The following is a 17,835-nucleotide window of genomic DNA, read 5'->3' on the forward strand; positions in this document are numbered from 1 at the left end:
AGGTGCTTGAAGTTTCTAGCAGCGTGGGACGGGAGGAGCGCGACCCTCCCGCCGGCTGCGCGAAGGTGGCAGGAAAGCACGTGAGCGTCTCGAGGTTTGTTGTCTAACGCAATTAACCAATTACTTCCAGGTCAAGAGGGGGCAAAGCTATAAATGCTGCCTGCTGCTCCAACCGTGTTTGCTCAGGGGTGGCGCGGGAGCAGGAAGAGTCGGGCGCGGGGCTGTAACTCGGACTTTAAAGAAAGCAAACGTCAAGAAGTGGTTCCTGCTTCACGGGGAGCTGTGGCAGCATGGGCCTGGTCCGTGCCCTCCCTGGGCGCTGCTGGAGGTGTCGCCGAGCAGGAAACGCTGGGAGCAGCTGGCAATTTTACCGCTGAATTGCTGGGATCTGCACGGAGAGATGCTTCCAAGGAGGGGCCAGGCTCACGTATTTCCCCCCGAATTCTGTACATCAGGTTTTCCTGATTCTCATAACCTGTGCAGGACTTAACCTGGAGGAGGCGCGAGTGGCGAGTGTCGCTGCCCTGCTGCAGAATGGCCCCAAGCACTGCTGGCAGGCGTGGGGATGCTTTGGAAGGTGGCACGGGCTGGGTGGGTTTGCCCTCAGCCCCTGTTGTCAGAGCACACTGCCCGCTTACTTAAAAAGAGGGGAAAAAAGCGCAGGAGAGATCAGCGCCGCTTCCTCCGCGCTCCGACGAGAACGGACACGTCGGGCGGTGCGGATCAAGGCAGGAATTTTCCACGGGGCCTTGGAGAATTCGGCTCCGATGGAAAGATAAACGGAGCGCGGAGCGGGTGCCGCTACCCCGGCCCTGGGGCACGGCGGGCAGGATGGCACCCTGCCCCTCGGAGGGACACCGGCAGCACTGTGTGTCTGTCATGCTTGGACGGACAGCCGGACGCCCGCGGGGTTCCTCCGTGTCCGCTCCGCTAGCGGCCCTGCGTGGGGCTTTTCCAGGACACGACCCACGGAGGTGTCACCTCACCCGGGTCCTCGGCTCCTAAACCAGCAGAGCCGGCGTCATCGAGGGCATTAATTGGCATTAAGGGACACGCTCTTCCCAAGGGGCAAATTAGCCCACTGAAAAATTAACGAGTCCCTGGCCCCACAGTCCGAAGGGATGAGGAGGAGCTGCGTCAACTCGCCGCCCCGTTTAACCACCTCTCCCCGGGAGCAGCTGCTGGAGCGAATCCTGTCGGCATCCTCAAAGCGAGGGGGACCCTGCCAAGCTGGGTGCAACTTCTGGCTCCCGCTCCTCTCCGTCTGGGTTTCTCCCCGGCCGTTTTAGATCCCGCAGCCTTTCCTACGGTCCCTGATGACCCGGAGCAGGTGGGTGCTCTCGCCCCAGGGATACGAGGGTGATGCTGGACGCTCTGGAGCCGCCTTGGACACTTTTGCTGCACGTGGTGAGCTGAGCGCTTGTGCCACCACACACAGAATCGAGTCGTTTTGCTGTCCCCCTCCCTCTCTGCCAGCCTGCAATCAGGGACCTCCTGCAAAGAGGCCACGACAGGATCCAGCAAGTCTCACAGAACGTGCTGGCCACTGGCAGCCCTTCCTGCCTTGTCCGCAGGACAGAGCTCCTCCATTTGCTGCCCCTGCTGGAACATCTGCCCCCTCTTACCACCATGCGGCGTGCCAAGGCAGGCTCTGCCCGGGGTGAAGTACCGCTCCAGACACCCAGCACAGCACCAGGGGAGGCAGCGTGACCCCTTCGCCGATCAGTAGTGGGGAGTTTTCCTTCATGGTTTTAGAAGCATCTATATAAAATCTATTTTAAGGCTCTTAATCATAGCAGGAGCTTGGCCGCTCTCGGCTGTCCAGCGCTTGGGGGAAGCTTTGTGCTGCTGCAACCTTTTACTGTGGCGATCCTGAGTCACCGGCCACAAATCTGACCAGATGTTTGAGCAGACCGCAGGCGGGAGAGGTCCGAGCCCCGCTGCTTTTTCCAGGCACTTGGGTGTCCAGATGAGGGGTGAGGAAGCCCTGGAGCAGCCTCTGCCTTTCACCACGGGCCATGTGTGGCCTCAAACCACGGCCGCGCTGCCTCTTACCCTGCAGCACGGTCCCACAGGGGGGAAGGTTTGCGAGGGAAGGGGCCGTAAGCCTGGGGGAACCCCGCTCATCTGCGGTGGCAAGCAGCCAGGTGGACACCCCAGGTTGCCTCGCCACCCAGCATGATTTTAGGAAGCGAAGGGGACTCCTGGAGGACGGGGTAAATTGATTTAACACAAGTATTCAACAAGCCTTGCTTTTTCTGCATGAGCTGCCTGCTTCTGAGCTGGAGGCAGTTACCCTGCCTTATCTCCTATCAGCTCAGCTGAATGAAACTTCCCCCAAACATCACAAAAAGCTCATTTGGGCAGCTTTGCCTTCAAGTTAGGACTTTAAAAAGAACAGGCCACACATTCTGCCCTTTTCCCTGCCATCGCCTCCCTCCACGTCCAGTTAGCACACAGACAGACGTACTGCACGCTGTTTTAATTTTCAATCACATTTTTTGAAAATGAATTCCAAGATACAGTACGGCATCTTAGTGTTCTACACAAAGCAAGCTTTCAGCAAAAGTTTGGAGGATCTTAAGATGGTGTAAAAATATATCTTAAATAAAATAGTTTCTATAGGAGAGCAAGCCGTGTTGTACATCTCTAGGTCCTTAGAATAATTTACAGAAGGCAGAGGCCTGGTTGTACAATCCACACACTAGAAAAGAGTTAGTGTACATTCATGCTACAAAGTTAGAAAAGGTGGAAGTTCCAGATGATTGGGGCAGATCTCCGAACCAAAGCAGCGGATGCAACGAGTGCACGAACAAGCGCCGCGTATTCCAACGCGAGGAAGTTTAACACCTCCAGTCAATAAAGTCAGGAAGCAGATTATGAAGACTCACCTTCCGAGAGTCGTTCTACGTATTGTAACTCGTTCCTTTTGCTTGGCCAAAAAGAACAACTTCTATCAATAAAGGACTAGCTGTCTTACTTACTAGCTCCAAACTGGAACAAAGAAGTCAGATCTCCATTTTCAGTGCTACAGACTAAAGATCAAGGCTGTTCCTGCAGTTCTAACCACGGAAGAGGATCATACTGTGGTCCGAAAAGACAACTGCACGACTCCCCAGCCGTTTTTAAAAAAGAATTAGCATCTAAACACTCAGGCTGCTGAGCACAACACAGCAAACAGAACAGTCGCCCCTCCAATCGTGATAAAACCACGCCTAACCAGAGCATCGAGTCTGGTACATATTCTAAGTGGAAGGAGAAAAAAAAAAGATCTGTCCACAGATTTCCCTTGGGGGGGTTGGCACACTTTTTGGGCAAGTAACAGAAAAGTTTTGCCAGCCAGGATTTTGGACAGAGCCGTGTTCCAGAGCAGAAGAGGCAGCGCTAGGCTCACAGTAACTGGATACAACAGCTGCATCTAGTGGCGAGGGTCTGGTCGCAGGGCAGCACGCTGAGCTCTGCGGGCAAACCCGAGCGCAGCAGCCCTGTGGGCTGGGGGCTGGCAGCGGCGCGAAGGCTGAGTGCAGGCATGTAGGAACTGGGCTGTGAAAACGCTGCGTTAGTTATTTTCCTCACCTCGTTCTGAGGATAGCGTTGGAGCTCATGCCAACATGCTCCTAGTGCAGCTAATGAAGGGAAAGTGTACGCACCCCACTCCAGGAGGATCAGAACACTCTGGCAGCTCTCAGCACACAACACGGACCAGTCTTTGCAAAGACGGCTCCGTTTAATTTGTAGAAACGCCTGTAAAATAACTACGTTAAACAATTTCCAGAATAAAAAGCCTTCGATACTTTCTGTACCAAAGGCAGTGACCACTGGCCTTTCAAAGGCCATCTCTAAAATGAAGAAACAGATCGTAGCAAAGTCCCTTAAAGCGTTTAATATCCTAGATTGCAAGCCTTAAGGACTCGTTTAGTTTCTTACACCACTGAGATGGTTTCGTTTCCACACCTCGCCCCTTTTTATTTCCAAACTACAGTTCTACTCCTGCGCAAACTGTTCTGCAGTGTCTGGTCTGCACATACTACAAGGAGATGCATATAATCTAATTTACACTGTTTCTTAAATAAAAAAAAACATTTATTAATCAAGAATACTTTTAAATCCAGGAGTGGGGAGAAGAACTCGAGAAGCCTTACACGCTGGGCCTTAGCCTACTCCGCAGCACCCCTGAGGGAACGCGATGTTGAACACTGCGCACCCACCCCAGAACAGAACACTCTCCAAGAAGAAAGTCAAACGCATGACAGGAGGGGGCTTTGAAAAGGTAGGAAGGCAAAATGGTCATTAAGATCCGCCTAAAAACAGCTAAATAGTGCAGTGAAATGCTTTTAAATACCACAGACACCTCCAGTGACTGGCAGCCAGTTTTATGAGAAGCTCTGAAGACAATTTCTAGCTGAGCTCTACTGAACTGGGCGTTCCCAGCCGGAGTCCCAAGAGGCGGGCCTGGCCTACCACGAGCACGGCCAGATTCAGTTCGGGAGCAGCGTGTTCCGATCTTCATTTGCCCCTCTTGCCGCGGCCTCTCCTGGAAGAAGGTTTGCCTGTGCCCCCCATGGAGGAGCTGGCGGAAGATGCCACCGCAATGTTGATCTGTCCTTCCTGAATCTCCTGCCGGGTCTCAGCTGGGAGGTGATTGATTTTCTGTTGCGTCTCCAAGTAGAACATGACATCTCGCAACTGCTCCTGGATCTCCGAGATCTGCAGGTCCTTCTGCTCGCAGGTTTCCTTTAACACTCTCTCCTCTTCCTTAAGCTTGTTCTGGAGCAAGGCTTGATTCGCTCGCAAACACTTATTCAGTTCTTGTTCCTCCTTCAGCTCGTTGGAAAGTTTAGCCACTTTGTTATTCAGCTGAGAACACCTTGCAAGTAGAAGCACAAGTCAGGAAAAGCAGTGTATTACACTAAATTACACATTACTGCATCCTTTTTTATTTCCAGTCCTTAGGGAAACTGTCTCCCCAACTGTCCCCAGCCCCACCAAGACCGCCCAGAACTTGGTTTGGGCCTTTTGGCAACAGATGGGCAAAGGGAGGAAACACAAAAGGACTGAACCTCCCCCCCCAGGATATTTCTACCCAGTTTAATGCTTGCTAACACCCGCTTGCCTGCACGGTGCTACCTGCACATAAACCAGGATGCTGTGGGAGCAGAACCACACCTTTGACCCTCAAACAGCATAACCCAGGAGAGCCCTTTCCCTTGCGAGTTGGGCAATTCCACCTCGTACCAAAGACTAAAAGTGCAGGCAACGGACAGGATGTGGGGGGAGCACGGGACTGTAACCTTGAACGTGCATCTGCAACTCCAAGAACGGGTGCCAGAAAGGGCACAGGAATTACAAGTGGTCCTGACAGCTAAGGGCAGCCAGGGATTGGAGATAATGGCTCCTGCCAAACTGTAAGTACAAGACCCTGGAGACGGCCCCTCACTCAGGAGTGAGGTGCTCCCACAAGGATGTCAGTACCTTCCTGCTCCACAGACAGTTCTTTCCCATTCGTAACAAGTCAGTGCTTTTCCCCTGAAAGTTTGCTGGCATCACACAGACCCTGCTTTCCACTCCTCAAGGTGAGGTTCACGAGCTACCACTCACTAGTTTGAGTCCCTGCTCCCACCGGGGCTGTGGAGAGGCAGCAATGCCGGGAGCCTGGCGGGCTGGGAAGAACAGACCACGCAGCCCCACCTAGGGAGCTGGAACACGCTGATCTGCGCTCTGTCCATGCCTGCCATCCTTCATCTAAGCACCTCCTAAGATCTACATTTTTCTCGGTGCCGGGTGAGATGCCTCTGTTGGGCTGCCTTTCTCCTCTTCGGATGCATCCACCGACTGCAAAACAGACCGGCGTCTACTTCTGAGCAGGCAGAGGAAGGATTACTGAAAGCTAAATATGCAGACCGTGTAAAAAGAGCCACGGGCCCAAAAGCTGCGTTCCACTCAACAGGCACTTTCAAGTTGGGAACACCTACAGAAATGAGAGCTTTTTATAAATGAGCGGAGTTCTCAGTAAACCAGTTTAAATAGCTCAGAGTTGCCCAAGAATAGCAAGATTCTTTTTTTTTTTTTTCCTCCTTTTTGGATGTCAGCGTGCAGAGCTTTAATGGCTGCATGGAACTAAACCTGGCAGCGGTACCCACTTCCTTTCGACAGACTGCTTTTCTTTGAGCAAGTCATTCAGCCTCTGTTCCAGACTGTCACACTTCTCAATGGTCTCTTTAAATTTGGTCTTCATGTTGTTAATCTGTAAAAACAAACACACAGGCATTTCAAACAGATCAAAGTCCTGTGCACTTTCATTATGACATTCATTTTTCTGGTGTGGTTTCTAGACTTTGACCAATTACTATATCCAGGTAAGCAACAGCTTTGAGGCAAGAAAAGGCTTAATTTTGATTAAGACCCTCTGCGTTACACTTTGCGGTGCCCGACAAGGAACCACGTTGCCGTGGAAGTTGCTCCTACAGAACAGCAACTCTGGCTGCAGAGCTGCGCCAGGGACCCCACTCAATAACAGCAACAAAACCCACCACCTATATCAGCTCCTGAACTTCTTAGTGACTGCAGTTCAGCATTTATACAAAAGGCATCTGAGAGAACGGCTACCGGTAAACTTAAATTTCCACCTGAGAGCTTTACAATGCGGAGCTTTTGCTCATTTTAAACTAAATGTCAAATAAGTATGGTCAAAGTCTGAAAACAAACGTGCTACTCCACTCAGCACTGACTCAGCAGCGCGCTGTCATAAGACAGTGACCTACTGACATGAATATCCTGCTCATGTCAAAGGCAAATGGAAACACATTGGATTCGTCTCCTCCTCTACTTCGAAACTAGAGACCACTGCTGCTGAAAAAAGCATGCTCCCATTCTCTAGGCACTACACAGAACACATCGAAACTTTTAACGTACGATTTAGAGGAGATCTATAGACAGAAATACTTGTTTCCCCTCTATAAACGTCAAAGTATGCTTGCATGTACTGGAGAGAGGAATTTAAAGGAAAAATGCTTTCCTGGAGGAGCAATCTGGATAAATGTCAGTGTCAGCACACACGCTGTCTTCGCTGGTGCCAGAGTCAGTACAGAGCAGGTTTTAAGCCTTCCGGCCTTAATCACCGAATGTTTATGCAGCTGATGGTTAATTTGGGGAAGTAGCGTGAGCACTGATAATGGAATACACTGCAGAGTGGCACTGATCCAGGCACGACTTCCACGGTGTGAGTGCCATGAATAAAACTGTAAGGATCTTTAAACGCAAAGCCACATTTAAGGTGTATATCACAGTCGTTTCATCACAGTTGTTTCACTTTGCAGTTGCTTTGCGGATCATGTTTCCTGGTCACGTGCAACACAATTTTTGCTACACCTTTTCTGGGGATGTCTGTGAGATTTCTGGGTCTGTTCTTTAGACCAAAGTCGCTGACCACTATTTCACTGGTCCTAATTTCTGCATTTAGGATGCTACATAACCACACGTACTACATAGTTAATTAGAAGTCATGCAGGAAGTTCAAGTAAGGACTCAACCTTAAATCCTGACTCACTTTAAACCTAGCTGAAAGGATCTACGTAGAGTGAAAAGCATTAAAATATTCTCTCTGGATTTTTGCTCCTGACATTTTGAAGCAGCCCTGCCTACAGAATGCTTTATGGGAGGAGACTGCGAACTTTTCCCACTGGGTGATGAGGAAAGGTAGGGGATCACAAAGAAAGGGCAAATCAATATGCATTTGGAGCAGAAAGACAGCCGAGCAAATTAAAGTCATACTGTCCATGCTACACTAACCTTCCCCAGAGAAAAACGTCAGTGTGAGACTGATGGCATCAGCGAGCAGGGATCCTGCAGCAGCGCAGACTTGTTTCCACCACTGCTGCAGCTTCCCGAGCAGCACGTTTAAATCAACCTTAAATCTAGGTGGCAATCTACCTACTTCTGCATCACTGAGCAGCAAATTGCTAGATGTGAGCACTGAGATAAGGGATACATCTCGGAGCCAATTTTCTCAGCTGGTAGCGAAACAGGCTACGCGAGGTCACGTCACGCGACGCGCAGGCTGCGTGAGACGCCGAGCAGCTCCACTTCCCATCCGACTTCCCAGCGGCCAGCACCTTGTTTCAGCGGAGCTCCAAACATCCCCAGAGCAGGGCTCACCTCTTCGGCCGTGTCCTTTTCTATCCGGACGATCTTGTTTTCCCAGTAGATGCGCTGTGATTCCAGCTGGCTCGTTAGCAAATAGGAGTACTACAAACACAGAAGCACGCGCAGAGCCGTCAGCTTTTCCTAAGGGTGGCCGCACCGACTGAGAAGCCCAAAAGGCTCCGATGTAAAAAATCGATTTAATCGAAGGAGATTGAGCACAGAGGGCAGTCTGAACATACGTGCAATCTGCAGATCCAGCAGATAGGCGTTTCACCAATTTGATTTCAGAATTCAATCACATGATTTTCTGGAATCAAGTGAAGTCCTCAGAGCACAACAGCAAGGACCAGGTGAAAGTGCCACCAAGCTGTACCCACTACCACACCAAATACTTTTTAAAGAGACAGAATCCCTCACTGTAGTAACAATAGGGCTCAAAATCTTGCACTCCACAGGAAAATGAAGCATCAATCATCTCTGCCATGAGTCTGAGATCCCAGAGGCCAAGTTCCCCATTTCTAGCCCAAAACCCAAGGGGGAAAGGGTAAATGCACACATCTGGCTTCACTGTAAGAGCATCTCTGGCAAAGCATCCCCAGCTGTGTATAGCTATTCACATTTACTGTTCTCCAACAAGTACAGCCCATTCCAGTGTTATTCTGGCATTTGAACAAGGATGTGCGCCTTACATCCCCTCTTTTCCCTCCTGGTTCTGCAAATGAGTTATGAGAAGGTTGGAAAACGTGATCGTTTCTTACCATCAGGCTAAGAAGCAGAGCATTAGGCATTCGCTGTGGAATTAAACATGTGCAAAAAGCCTTGAATGCTCTCAGTAGTATCAGGGGGCCAAGACACACTGCCAAATTCATTCTCTCTGCAAACATTTAGATCTCATAAGCCAGACAGAGAGGTCTTTGACGTACTTTAAGCACTGACCTCCTGGCAATAAGGGTTAAAAAATAGCTGGGTTTGCATCTAAATGTTACATAGAAAACTCAGGGAAAAACAAACAAATATTTATTTGAGCAATAAGCTCACAAAGGCTGGTCTCTACAGGCTTCTCCTCTACAGATAACCTTGTGTCTAATGCGACTGAAATCCTGCTGCAGTATATCCGCTCACTGAAGCGGTAATTTGAGTTTCCCTTTAAAATAGATCACTGGCAAGGGAAAACTTGCATGAACCTTTGTTTTACCCTTCTAGTTAGTGTGGGAGAAGCCGGCCAGCAGGCACAAAAAATCATTGTCTGTTGAGCGGACGGGAGCAGAGCAGGGCTGGTGTCAGACAGGGCTGTCAGCTTTCTTTGATAGCCAAAGTAGACACGCAGCTATGGATTCCTACTTACTTGCTTGGCGTACAAATCAAACTAATCAAATCAACAGCTCCTTACCCATCCTGGGGCCTTATGCCAAGTCACAGCTCCACTAGGAAGGGTCTGAGAGTGAGTCCGGGCATTTGGACCCATTTCTCTTTGCAATGACCTCAGTGTTTGTAGCAGCATAAGCAGCTAAATCTCCAATCTACTGGTGAACACAGGACGAGACTGCAGCCAGCTTACTCTTAGCTGCATTGGCTCTGCAGAGCCAAAAGGAGTTTTTTTTTTTTTTTTAAAAAAAAAGTAAAAATATCCTGCTTCTTTCTGAAGATGATTGCCTACATGCAGGGAGCAGGTCTGCTGCATAAGCTGATGTCATTTTCTTGTATTCATATCTGATTTGAAACATTTCCACACGGCAGCACAAAGCAGAGCCCGACGAGCCAAAATATTTACCTCTAATTGTAAGGCATCAATTTTCTCCTCCTGACACATATCTCCCTCGCACTCATACTGAACTATCTTCCCATCAGTTTTACTTGCAACCAGCCGGTGGACGTAGTTATCTGAAGAGAGAAAATTCAACCAAAAAGGAGTTTTATGCTTAAGAACACCCAGGTTGACACCAGTGGAAACACTTCATGCAGCACAATTAACCACGCAGACTGCTGCAGCAGCACATTAGCACGGCAGCAAGCCAACAACAGATGAATTTGTTATTTAGCAGGCTTTGCATAGACACCTTGCAGGGTATTTATTACCACAACCCATTCTCATACCTGAGGGCAAATTGATGGAAAGGGAGTAACAAACACATTCCACGGAGGCTACAGGACCGCTCCAGTTCGTTATGGAATCGTGTTCTCCCTCTCCCATCTGCTACAGACCCACGAAAACTGCTATTAGAGAGGAGATGGATGTTCCCAAAAGAGGAAGGATTAGTACGGATGCAGACCCCTTAACCTCCAAGCAAACTGTCACTAGCGTTCTTCCTAACACTGCTGGGGTCCCAGAAGCTGTTTTACAACCAAGGTCATCCTACAAGGGTGGGGGGGGGGGGGGGAAGAGAGAGCGCTCACCTCCAGCGTAGTCCCAGACTCTGTGGTTGGTCAACTGCATTGCGTAGGTGTGCTGGGTCTCCTCGAAGTGTTTGTAAGCGTGTCGGCTCACGTAGCGGCCGCAGCCTATGTGCCCACATATTAAACAGATCCAGAGGTTCTGCAGAGAGAACGGGAAAGCTCTGTCCTCGCAATACCGTCAAACGGCGGCACCGGCGCCTTGAGAAAGCACCATCTGACACCAACGGCCTGCTGATGCTGTGCACAGCCAGGAACCTCCTTAAAACGCGAACAGTTTGCTTTCCCCCCCCCCTCCAGGAAACCTCATTCAGGTGGAAGAGTAAGGAGAAGGAGCCTGCAGATGCCAGGCACCTTGACAGACTACCACAGGCATGGATGGAAGAACGGCCTTGATTAACGGAGGTGGCAGCCTGACAGAACCACAAAAACAAGCTCTGAAGAGCACAGACTAGAAGGGAGCACCGAGTTCAGCGTTCGTTTGGCCCCCTGCTATCACACACATCTTATCTCAGGCACCGATCAGTTTATTACGCATTAACGCTCTCTAAGAACTGAGAACGTTTGTCACAGCAGGAAACCTGGGAGATACCATCCCTTCCCAGTACTGATTCCAGCTCAAAAGGAAAGCAGCTACACCACTGACTGGTGAAGTGAACCCAAAAGGAGCCACAGAAGTACCCTCAGAAGCACCTAGAGCAGCTGTGCAGTCAGATCTAGTCTAGATCTCACTCACCATCCACCCACCTACTTACTTCTTGAACTCCACACTCAAAACACTTGTTCTCTTCCACTGGCTCAGGCGTTTGGCAGTATCTGCAGACAGGACACCTAGAGGGCAATAAGCAGCATGATTAGACACACGGTGCTCCAACTTAATATTAAGGTAATTAAAACCAGAGCCAGAGAGCTCCGAGTGAATGCCTTATGCTGTGGGACACTCCCTGTGCGCACGCATCTTTCAGCTCCCATTTAGCCCTCGCAATCTTGCCTCCATTCCACAAAAGGCTACTGCTTTTAAGCCACTAAGTGCCAGAAGAACAAGCCAGTTTTTCCAAAGCCATTTCGGTCTCAAGTCAGCGCTCTAGTGACGTGAGCGATACGCGCAGAGCAACGTTCAGGTCCCAGAAGGGCTCTTCCACACCCTTCTCATACGGTGAAGGCAGTCAGATTTTATACCAAAGAGACTTCTCTTCTCGTTGTCACTTTATTTCTTGGACATTCTCCATTATTGCAGAGGTTTCCATGCAGCAGCTACACGCGGCTGTGGAAGGACGCTGTAACTACAGCGTGCTACGGGGAGCTGAGTACCAGCGAGGTGCCTGCACTCTGCAACACAGCTTAGTGCTGAAACATCCCTAAGGACATGGGGGGGTGGAACGCTGCCTCGATTTCAGCCCAACCAAAGGGATTCAGGCCCAGCCCTTCTGGAACAATGTCTAAGTCTACCCTAGAAGAATCCATAGCGGGCACCCTGCTATCATTTCTTCTGAAACACCACCGCTGTGCTGCCGGGAAGACAGAACCAGGACCAGAAAGGACGTTTGTCCAGGCCTCAACCACCACAAGCTCAGCTGGGGAGCGAGGTAACTCAGGCTCGGGATCCTGCTGCCAGCACTGGTTACGTATTCTTCATTAGCTGCTGGATAAGCTACAGAAATATTCAAGAGAGGAGAGCACGGGATTGCAGCGAGCTTTCTATACAAATTCTGGCACTTACAGCCTCTGAGGCACCTAAGCAAAGCGGACAGGGATTTTCCTCTACTGTTCTCCTAGACTGGGAGCAGAAGTTCTGCTGAAGTTGTACGTTAGATATCTAAGTGTTATTCTGGATCTCGATCCTACACTGGCTAAGCTCTACTGCTTCAAATTTAAACTGCTTTTGATTTATGGGGCAAAGCAGCCAATAAACCTTAACAGCTACAAATCCGATAAATCCCACCGAAGTTCATTTACTTTGCCTCACAAATGATTTCCTAGGCCTACGTTTTTCCTCGCACTCTATCACAGAATCAGGCGGTCGGTGGTACCAGTATCAGAGAAGAGAACGCAGCGAAGAGGAGCAGCCTTCTGCTGCAGTACCTGTGACCGCCTGACGTGCAGTAAAGCGGCAGTGCCCAGAAGAATGCCAGCTGTGCGCGACTGATAACGCCTGGGTGCCAACCGGGGGGCTCAGACACCTGAAATCCTACCTCTGGCGACGCGAAGGATGGCAGGAGCAAGAACAGGAAAGGGTTAGCAGCGGCCAGAGAGGAGCTGCTTTAAGGACAGACACAGCCCCAAGCCCAGCGCTGCCCCGTGGTGGCCCTGAGCCACAGACACAGGGCAGCTGCCCCCGCCAGGAGCACAGCCTGCCCTTGCTCAGCCCACGCCCCCTTTAACAACGCTGCCTGCCCAGAGCAGCTGCCTCCTCCTCCTCCTGATTTACAGAGTGATCTTGTCCTTATTCTTTCCTCCCTGCCTCCATTTGTCTGGTTTTCCAGCCCTGCCCCCCTGCACAGCCTGCTCCAGCCCAGCTTTTCCTCACCCTCTGAGCTTCCAAGTGAAGGGAGGCGAGGCTGCTGCCCTGCGTGTTCCCAAAAGTTCCCAAAAGGATTTCCAGGCTCCAGCAAGCGGCGCTCGTCTGTCTGCAGTGCAGCCTCAGCCACGCCAGGGAAACTAACCCCCAAACAGACACAGGAGGCTGCACAAAACAGGGCTGCGTGCGTGCAATGCTGTTTGTCCCACTATTTTTATCCTACAACATTTTAAGACAATCTGCATTATTTTACAGCTGCCTCGTTGCCTCAGCAGCGAGGCTCACAGGAAACATCGCTCCATTACTTTTGGCTGGGAGATTTCTCCCTGGGAGTCCCTTAACGGGAAGAAAAAGAGCATCAGAACTGGCAGCAATTCCTGCCCCCACACTTCGATGAGAGGAACCGGTCTTGTCAGCACGTAGCCACCACAATCGGAGCAGGGTTTTAGATGTGGAAATAAAAAAAAAAAAAAAGAAAGCCTCTTACGTGGTGTCCTCCCAGCGCTGCAGACACTGGCTGTGAAAGCTGTGGTTACACAGCGTGGTGAGGATCCCGTTCACGGACTCGTCCATCCTCTCCAGGCACACCGTGCATTTTGGCAGCTCGGTCAGATCCATCACGGGCAGGCTGGCCCCCTTCGAAAGAACAAGCGGAGACAAATTGCTCAGCGCCCTCCGATCACCACAAGCGAAGCACCCACACAGGAGAGGTCAAACATCTCTCGCTACTGGCGGCACTAGGGTACAAAAACAGAACCAAGTGATCCTGTGAGCCTATGCGGCAGGGAGAAATTTACCAGGAAAGGAGGCAATTCAGCGCTCCACAGAGCACAGCCTCACGGCAGCGCAGGGTCAGCGCGGCTGCTGCAGTCCCACCACCTTTTTTGGATCCACCAGACCACCGCACCTGGCAGGGTTAGGTCAGAGACGCTGCACAAGTGAGGCGCGAAGCTTACAGAGTCACCAAACAACCTCTCCCAAGCAGAAACAGCACTGGAATGTGAAACGGGCTTCGGATCGAAGCAGCGAAGCGCTTCTTGCGGCGTTCCGTCCGGCAGAAGTGACCCTGGTAAGCCTGCCAGGTCCAGGGGCAAAGAGAGGAGAAAACAAAAACTTACGTCTTCCGACTTGAAGACCTCAGCGCGCTCCACGTACACCAGCTGGCACACGTCCTCCTCGATGGAGTTGAACTGCCGGCCGTTGCACGCCATGTAGAAGCTGTCTGCGTCAGCCTGCGCGCACGACGAGGGGAGGCGGTTAAAGAGAGAAGGCTCGCAGCTGAGACGGCCGAGGGAGAGGAGGAATCGGCTGCGTCCTCTCCCCCCCCCCCTCCACCCGGCCTCAGAAGCGCAGAGGTTTCAGAGGACGGGTTCTGCCAGCAGGCACCGCACCTCGGGCTGGGCTCAGCGCTGCCACCCGAGGACACGAAGCGGAGCCGCGCTGGCTGCTCCAACACCCGAGCGCTCGGCAGGAGCAACGGATTTCCCTTCAGCACCCGCCTCGCTCCTCGTCAGCGATTTCAGCGCGTTTGCAAAGCGAATTCGGTCTCTTTGTAAAAGTTGACGAGGGCCCCGTCGCAGGACCCCGATACTGGGCTCAGGGAAGGGGACGGGCTGACTGAGGGCAAGGATCCACTCACTCGTAGCAGCTCGGGCAGGCTCCGAGCTGCTTGTAAAGAGGCAGAACCAAACCCAACCCTACCAAACCTCACCCGTTTTCAGGGAGTAACCTCCCCGAACCCTTCGCCTCGCAGACAGTCGCACACGGGGGGAGCTGAACGCCACGTTCCCTTGCCCCTCGTCGCAGGAGGCAGGTAACTAAAAAACCCACGGGGTTTGCTTTTGCTACCTGCAGGCAGCCGTCAGGGGTCACTGGGGAACAGGGCTGGGGGGATTCTTCTTTACAGGAATTTCAGGGTGACTTGTTCGTGGTTTTGAGGCTGTTCAGCGCTAGGTATTTGAAACTGGATACGGAGACACACAAAATGCGTCTTCGCGGCCACCGCACATAGCACGGCTTGCACGCAAACACTGCATCCGCACAACAGGCACAGAAAACATCTCGTGGCCGGGGGAAGCGCTGAGCAAAACGTCCCTCCCGACCCCAAAATCGGTTATTTGGGGCCAGTGAAAGGAGGGTACAGGTGAGGGAGCGCACACAGGAACCGGCAGGGGGAACGCTCAAAGCCCCACGTTCAAGAAGAGCAGTGGGCAGCGCCCGGTGCCACCCGGCCCTCAGTTTCGGGGGCAGACCGTCCTTTTCCTGCTGCATTGGCAGGGGCTGGGAAACCACGCGGTTCCTCAGCAGACCAAGTTTTTCCTAGAATAGGAAACAAACCCCCCCCCCGGCTGGGCTCTTTCTGCTCAGCTCTCTCTGAACGTGCTCCGACGGCAGAGAACAGGGTGTCCGGGTAGGCCTAACAGCTTTTAAATCTCCTGCCGCCAAGAAATCGGCTAGACAGACCGTGCAGACGCTTCCCTGCGGGTCAGGGTGTGGGAAGAACCCCAGCGAGCAGCCCCAGGGAGGCGCTGGGCAGTAGGACAGAGCTGCGTCACCGAGGGTAAAGCACGAGGTTGGCTAAGAGCTGGCCAGCAAAGCCACGCAGCAGCTGTACAGCCCTCCTGAGGCACAGGGGCTCCCAGCTCTTACCTGGGAGCTGAACTTGATCAGCACCATGTACTGGTTGGGAGTGGAGTCTCGGATGATTTTCATGTGCTCGATGACCTCGTAGAAGGAGGCCACGAACTTCATCAGGTCGTGGCTGGTCATGGTAGCGGGCACCGTGAGGATGCAGAGCATGGCGCTGCGCCTGACGTCCTCCTTCAGGGAGGTCATCTTGCTGGGAAGGGAACGGTTACACGGCCTCACGTCACTCCAGAGGGGCCAGAGGCACAGCTTTTATCACCCTTCCCGCAGCCGCAGCCACTAGGATAGTTTTGTTGTCAATCCGAACGCTCTTTTGCACGTTTACAAACGGTTACAGAGAAGCAAGGGGCTGCTGGAGCCTTAAATACCCACACGAAACTCTCACTTTTTAGCAAAGGATCAAAACAGCACCTCCAATAAATGACGGCTGCGTCGGGAAGAATCTGTCACCTGTTTTTCTCTAAGAGCAGTTGAAGCTGGCAAGCCACAGACGCTCAGAACTACTCGCAGAACAAACGAGCCACGTTTGTTGCCATTTCAAACGCTCATTTTGTGTCTCCCGACAGCTCTCAGGCAGACCCGAGACGGAATTTCTCCTGCAATCGCCAGGGAAGGGAGTGGAATTATAAGCCCTGAAACACGGGACGAAGCCTCCTGCTTCAGCGAGCTCCTCAGGCCTGCCGCCAAGACCCTGCGGACCGCAATTTAACCGCGGGATTCCTTGAAAAACTGTCATTTTTTTCTTTTCTAGGAACCCCATTTCTTACAGCCAGCCCCCGGCAGGAGCCCCGAGCCAACCCCGAGCTCCAGCACCACCCCAGGCCCGTGGGTGCGGGGTCACCCTTCCTGCCTGCCGCAGCCCGGGGCGACCGACCCGCCCTTCCTGCTGGCCTCACCGTGAGTCAGGCGTCCTTACTTTGTTTTGTACAGGTGCATGATGCCGTGAACGATTTCAACCGAGGGATTTCCGCTGAAGAAGGAGATCTGGTCAGGGAGCTGCTTCGAAGGCGAGTCCGGAGCAGCCTCGCACTCTTTGCTTTGCTCGTCGGGTTTGGCTTTGTCCTCAGCAGACGCCGCCTCCGAAGATTTCTTTCCTTCCACGGCGCCTTTTGTTTCATCTTTCACAAACCAAAAGCTTTCAGATTACTAACCACGCAACGAGAAATGCTTAATGTTCTCCAAGCACAGCCTGCACGAACGCAACAAGAGCGAGAAGTCAAACTGCGAGGAGGCAAATTGTGCCCCTGGAAGGTGGCAGAACGAGACCCAGCTCAGCTTTTTTGTTCTGCGGGAAACTCGGGAGCTGCCAAAGGCCCCGTGCAAGCCCCCGGCAGGACCCCAGCGTGTGAGTCAAGCTGGGCAGGTTCTGTTCAGTGCCCCGTTTAGACCCCGACTGGTGCCGGTACCGGCAAAGAGCCACCCGCACAGCTTTACCGAGCACAAGCAAGGCGAGCCCCACGTTTTCGGTTCCCCCTGTGCTGCTCTGAGGGCAGCGGGGACACCGCCGCGACCCGGGCGCTGCCGTGAGCGGGCACTCCTGCCCTTAAACCCCCACCCGGGGCACACCCAAACCCCTGCAGCCCCCCCCCCTCTAGATGCCAGCCCCTCCCCGCAGCCCCACCGGGACCAGCAGGCTCCTGCCGGTACCGGGCACCCCCCCCCGCCCCGTACCTGCCCGCGGCCGGATGGTCTCGATGATGACATCGGTGAGCTCCCTGCGGCCCAGGTGCTGGTGCAGGATGGCCGCCCGCTCTCCGGGGCCCTTCCCCTGCAGGCAGGCCGGGGCCGCGCCGCTGCTGTCCGCCGCCATGTCGGGAGCTGTTGGGGGGGGGGGGGGGGGAGAGGAGGCGTCAAGGCCTAGTACCCGGTACCGGGCCTACCGAGCCCACCGGGCCCAGGCCGCACTCACCGGCCGCGCTGTAGGCGAAGCCGGCGGGCAGCGGCGAGTGCTCGCCCAGCTCGAGGCGGATCACCACCAGCGACACGCTCATCGGTGGGCCCGGCACGGCCCCGCCGCCGCCGCCGCCGCCGCCGCCGCCGCCCCCGGGAGCTCTGAGGCGCCGCTTCCGCCTCGCGCACCTCTCCCCTCTGACCCCACCGGGTCACGCCGGCGCGATGACGTCACGAGGGGGCGGGGC

General features: G+C 53.0%; 1 protein-coding gene across 1 annotated transcript; it reads right to left on the bottom strand.

Moving 5' to 3' along the window:
- Positions 1 to 2,467: 2,467 nt before the first annotated feature.
- Positions 2,468 to 17,793, bottom strand: BRAP (BRCA1 associated protein). The gene is made up of 12 exons (XM_035565731.2): positions 17,607 to 17,793; positions 17,369 to 17,515; positions 16,614 to 16,815; positions 15,701 to 15,890; positions 14,170 to 14,283; positions 13,539 to 13,687; positions 11,289 to 11,364; positions 10,537 to 10,675; positions 9,914 to 10,023; positions 8,155 to 8,244; positions 6,141 to 6,244; positions 2,468 to 4,867 (listed from the first exon to the last, which is right to left on the bottom strand). The coding sequence occupies exons 1-12, from the start codon at positions 17,686 to 17,688 to the stop codon at positions 4,507 to 4,509; spliced, it is 1,764 nt and encodes a 587-aa protein (XP_035421624.1). The 5' UTR covers positions 17,689 to 17,793; the 3' UTR covers positions 2,468 to 4,506.
- Between the last annotated feature and the right edge of the window lie 42 nt (positions 17,794 to 17,835).

The sequence above is a fragment of the Cygnus atratus genome, chromosome 17 (assembly GCF_013377495.2).
Source record: "Cygnus atratus isolate AKBS03 ecotype Queensland, Australia chromosome 17, CAtr_DNAZoo_HiC_assembly, whole genome shotgun sequence".
NCBI classification, from domain to species: Eukaryota; Metazoa; Chordata; class Aves; order Anseriformes; family Anatidae; genus Cygnus; species Cygnus atratus.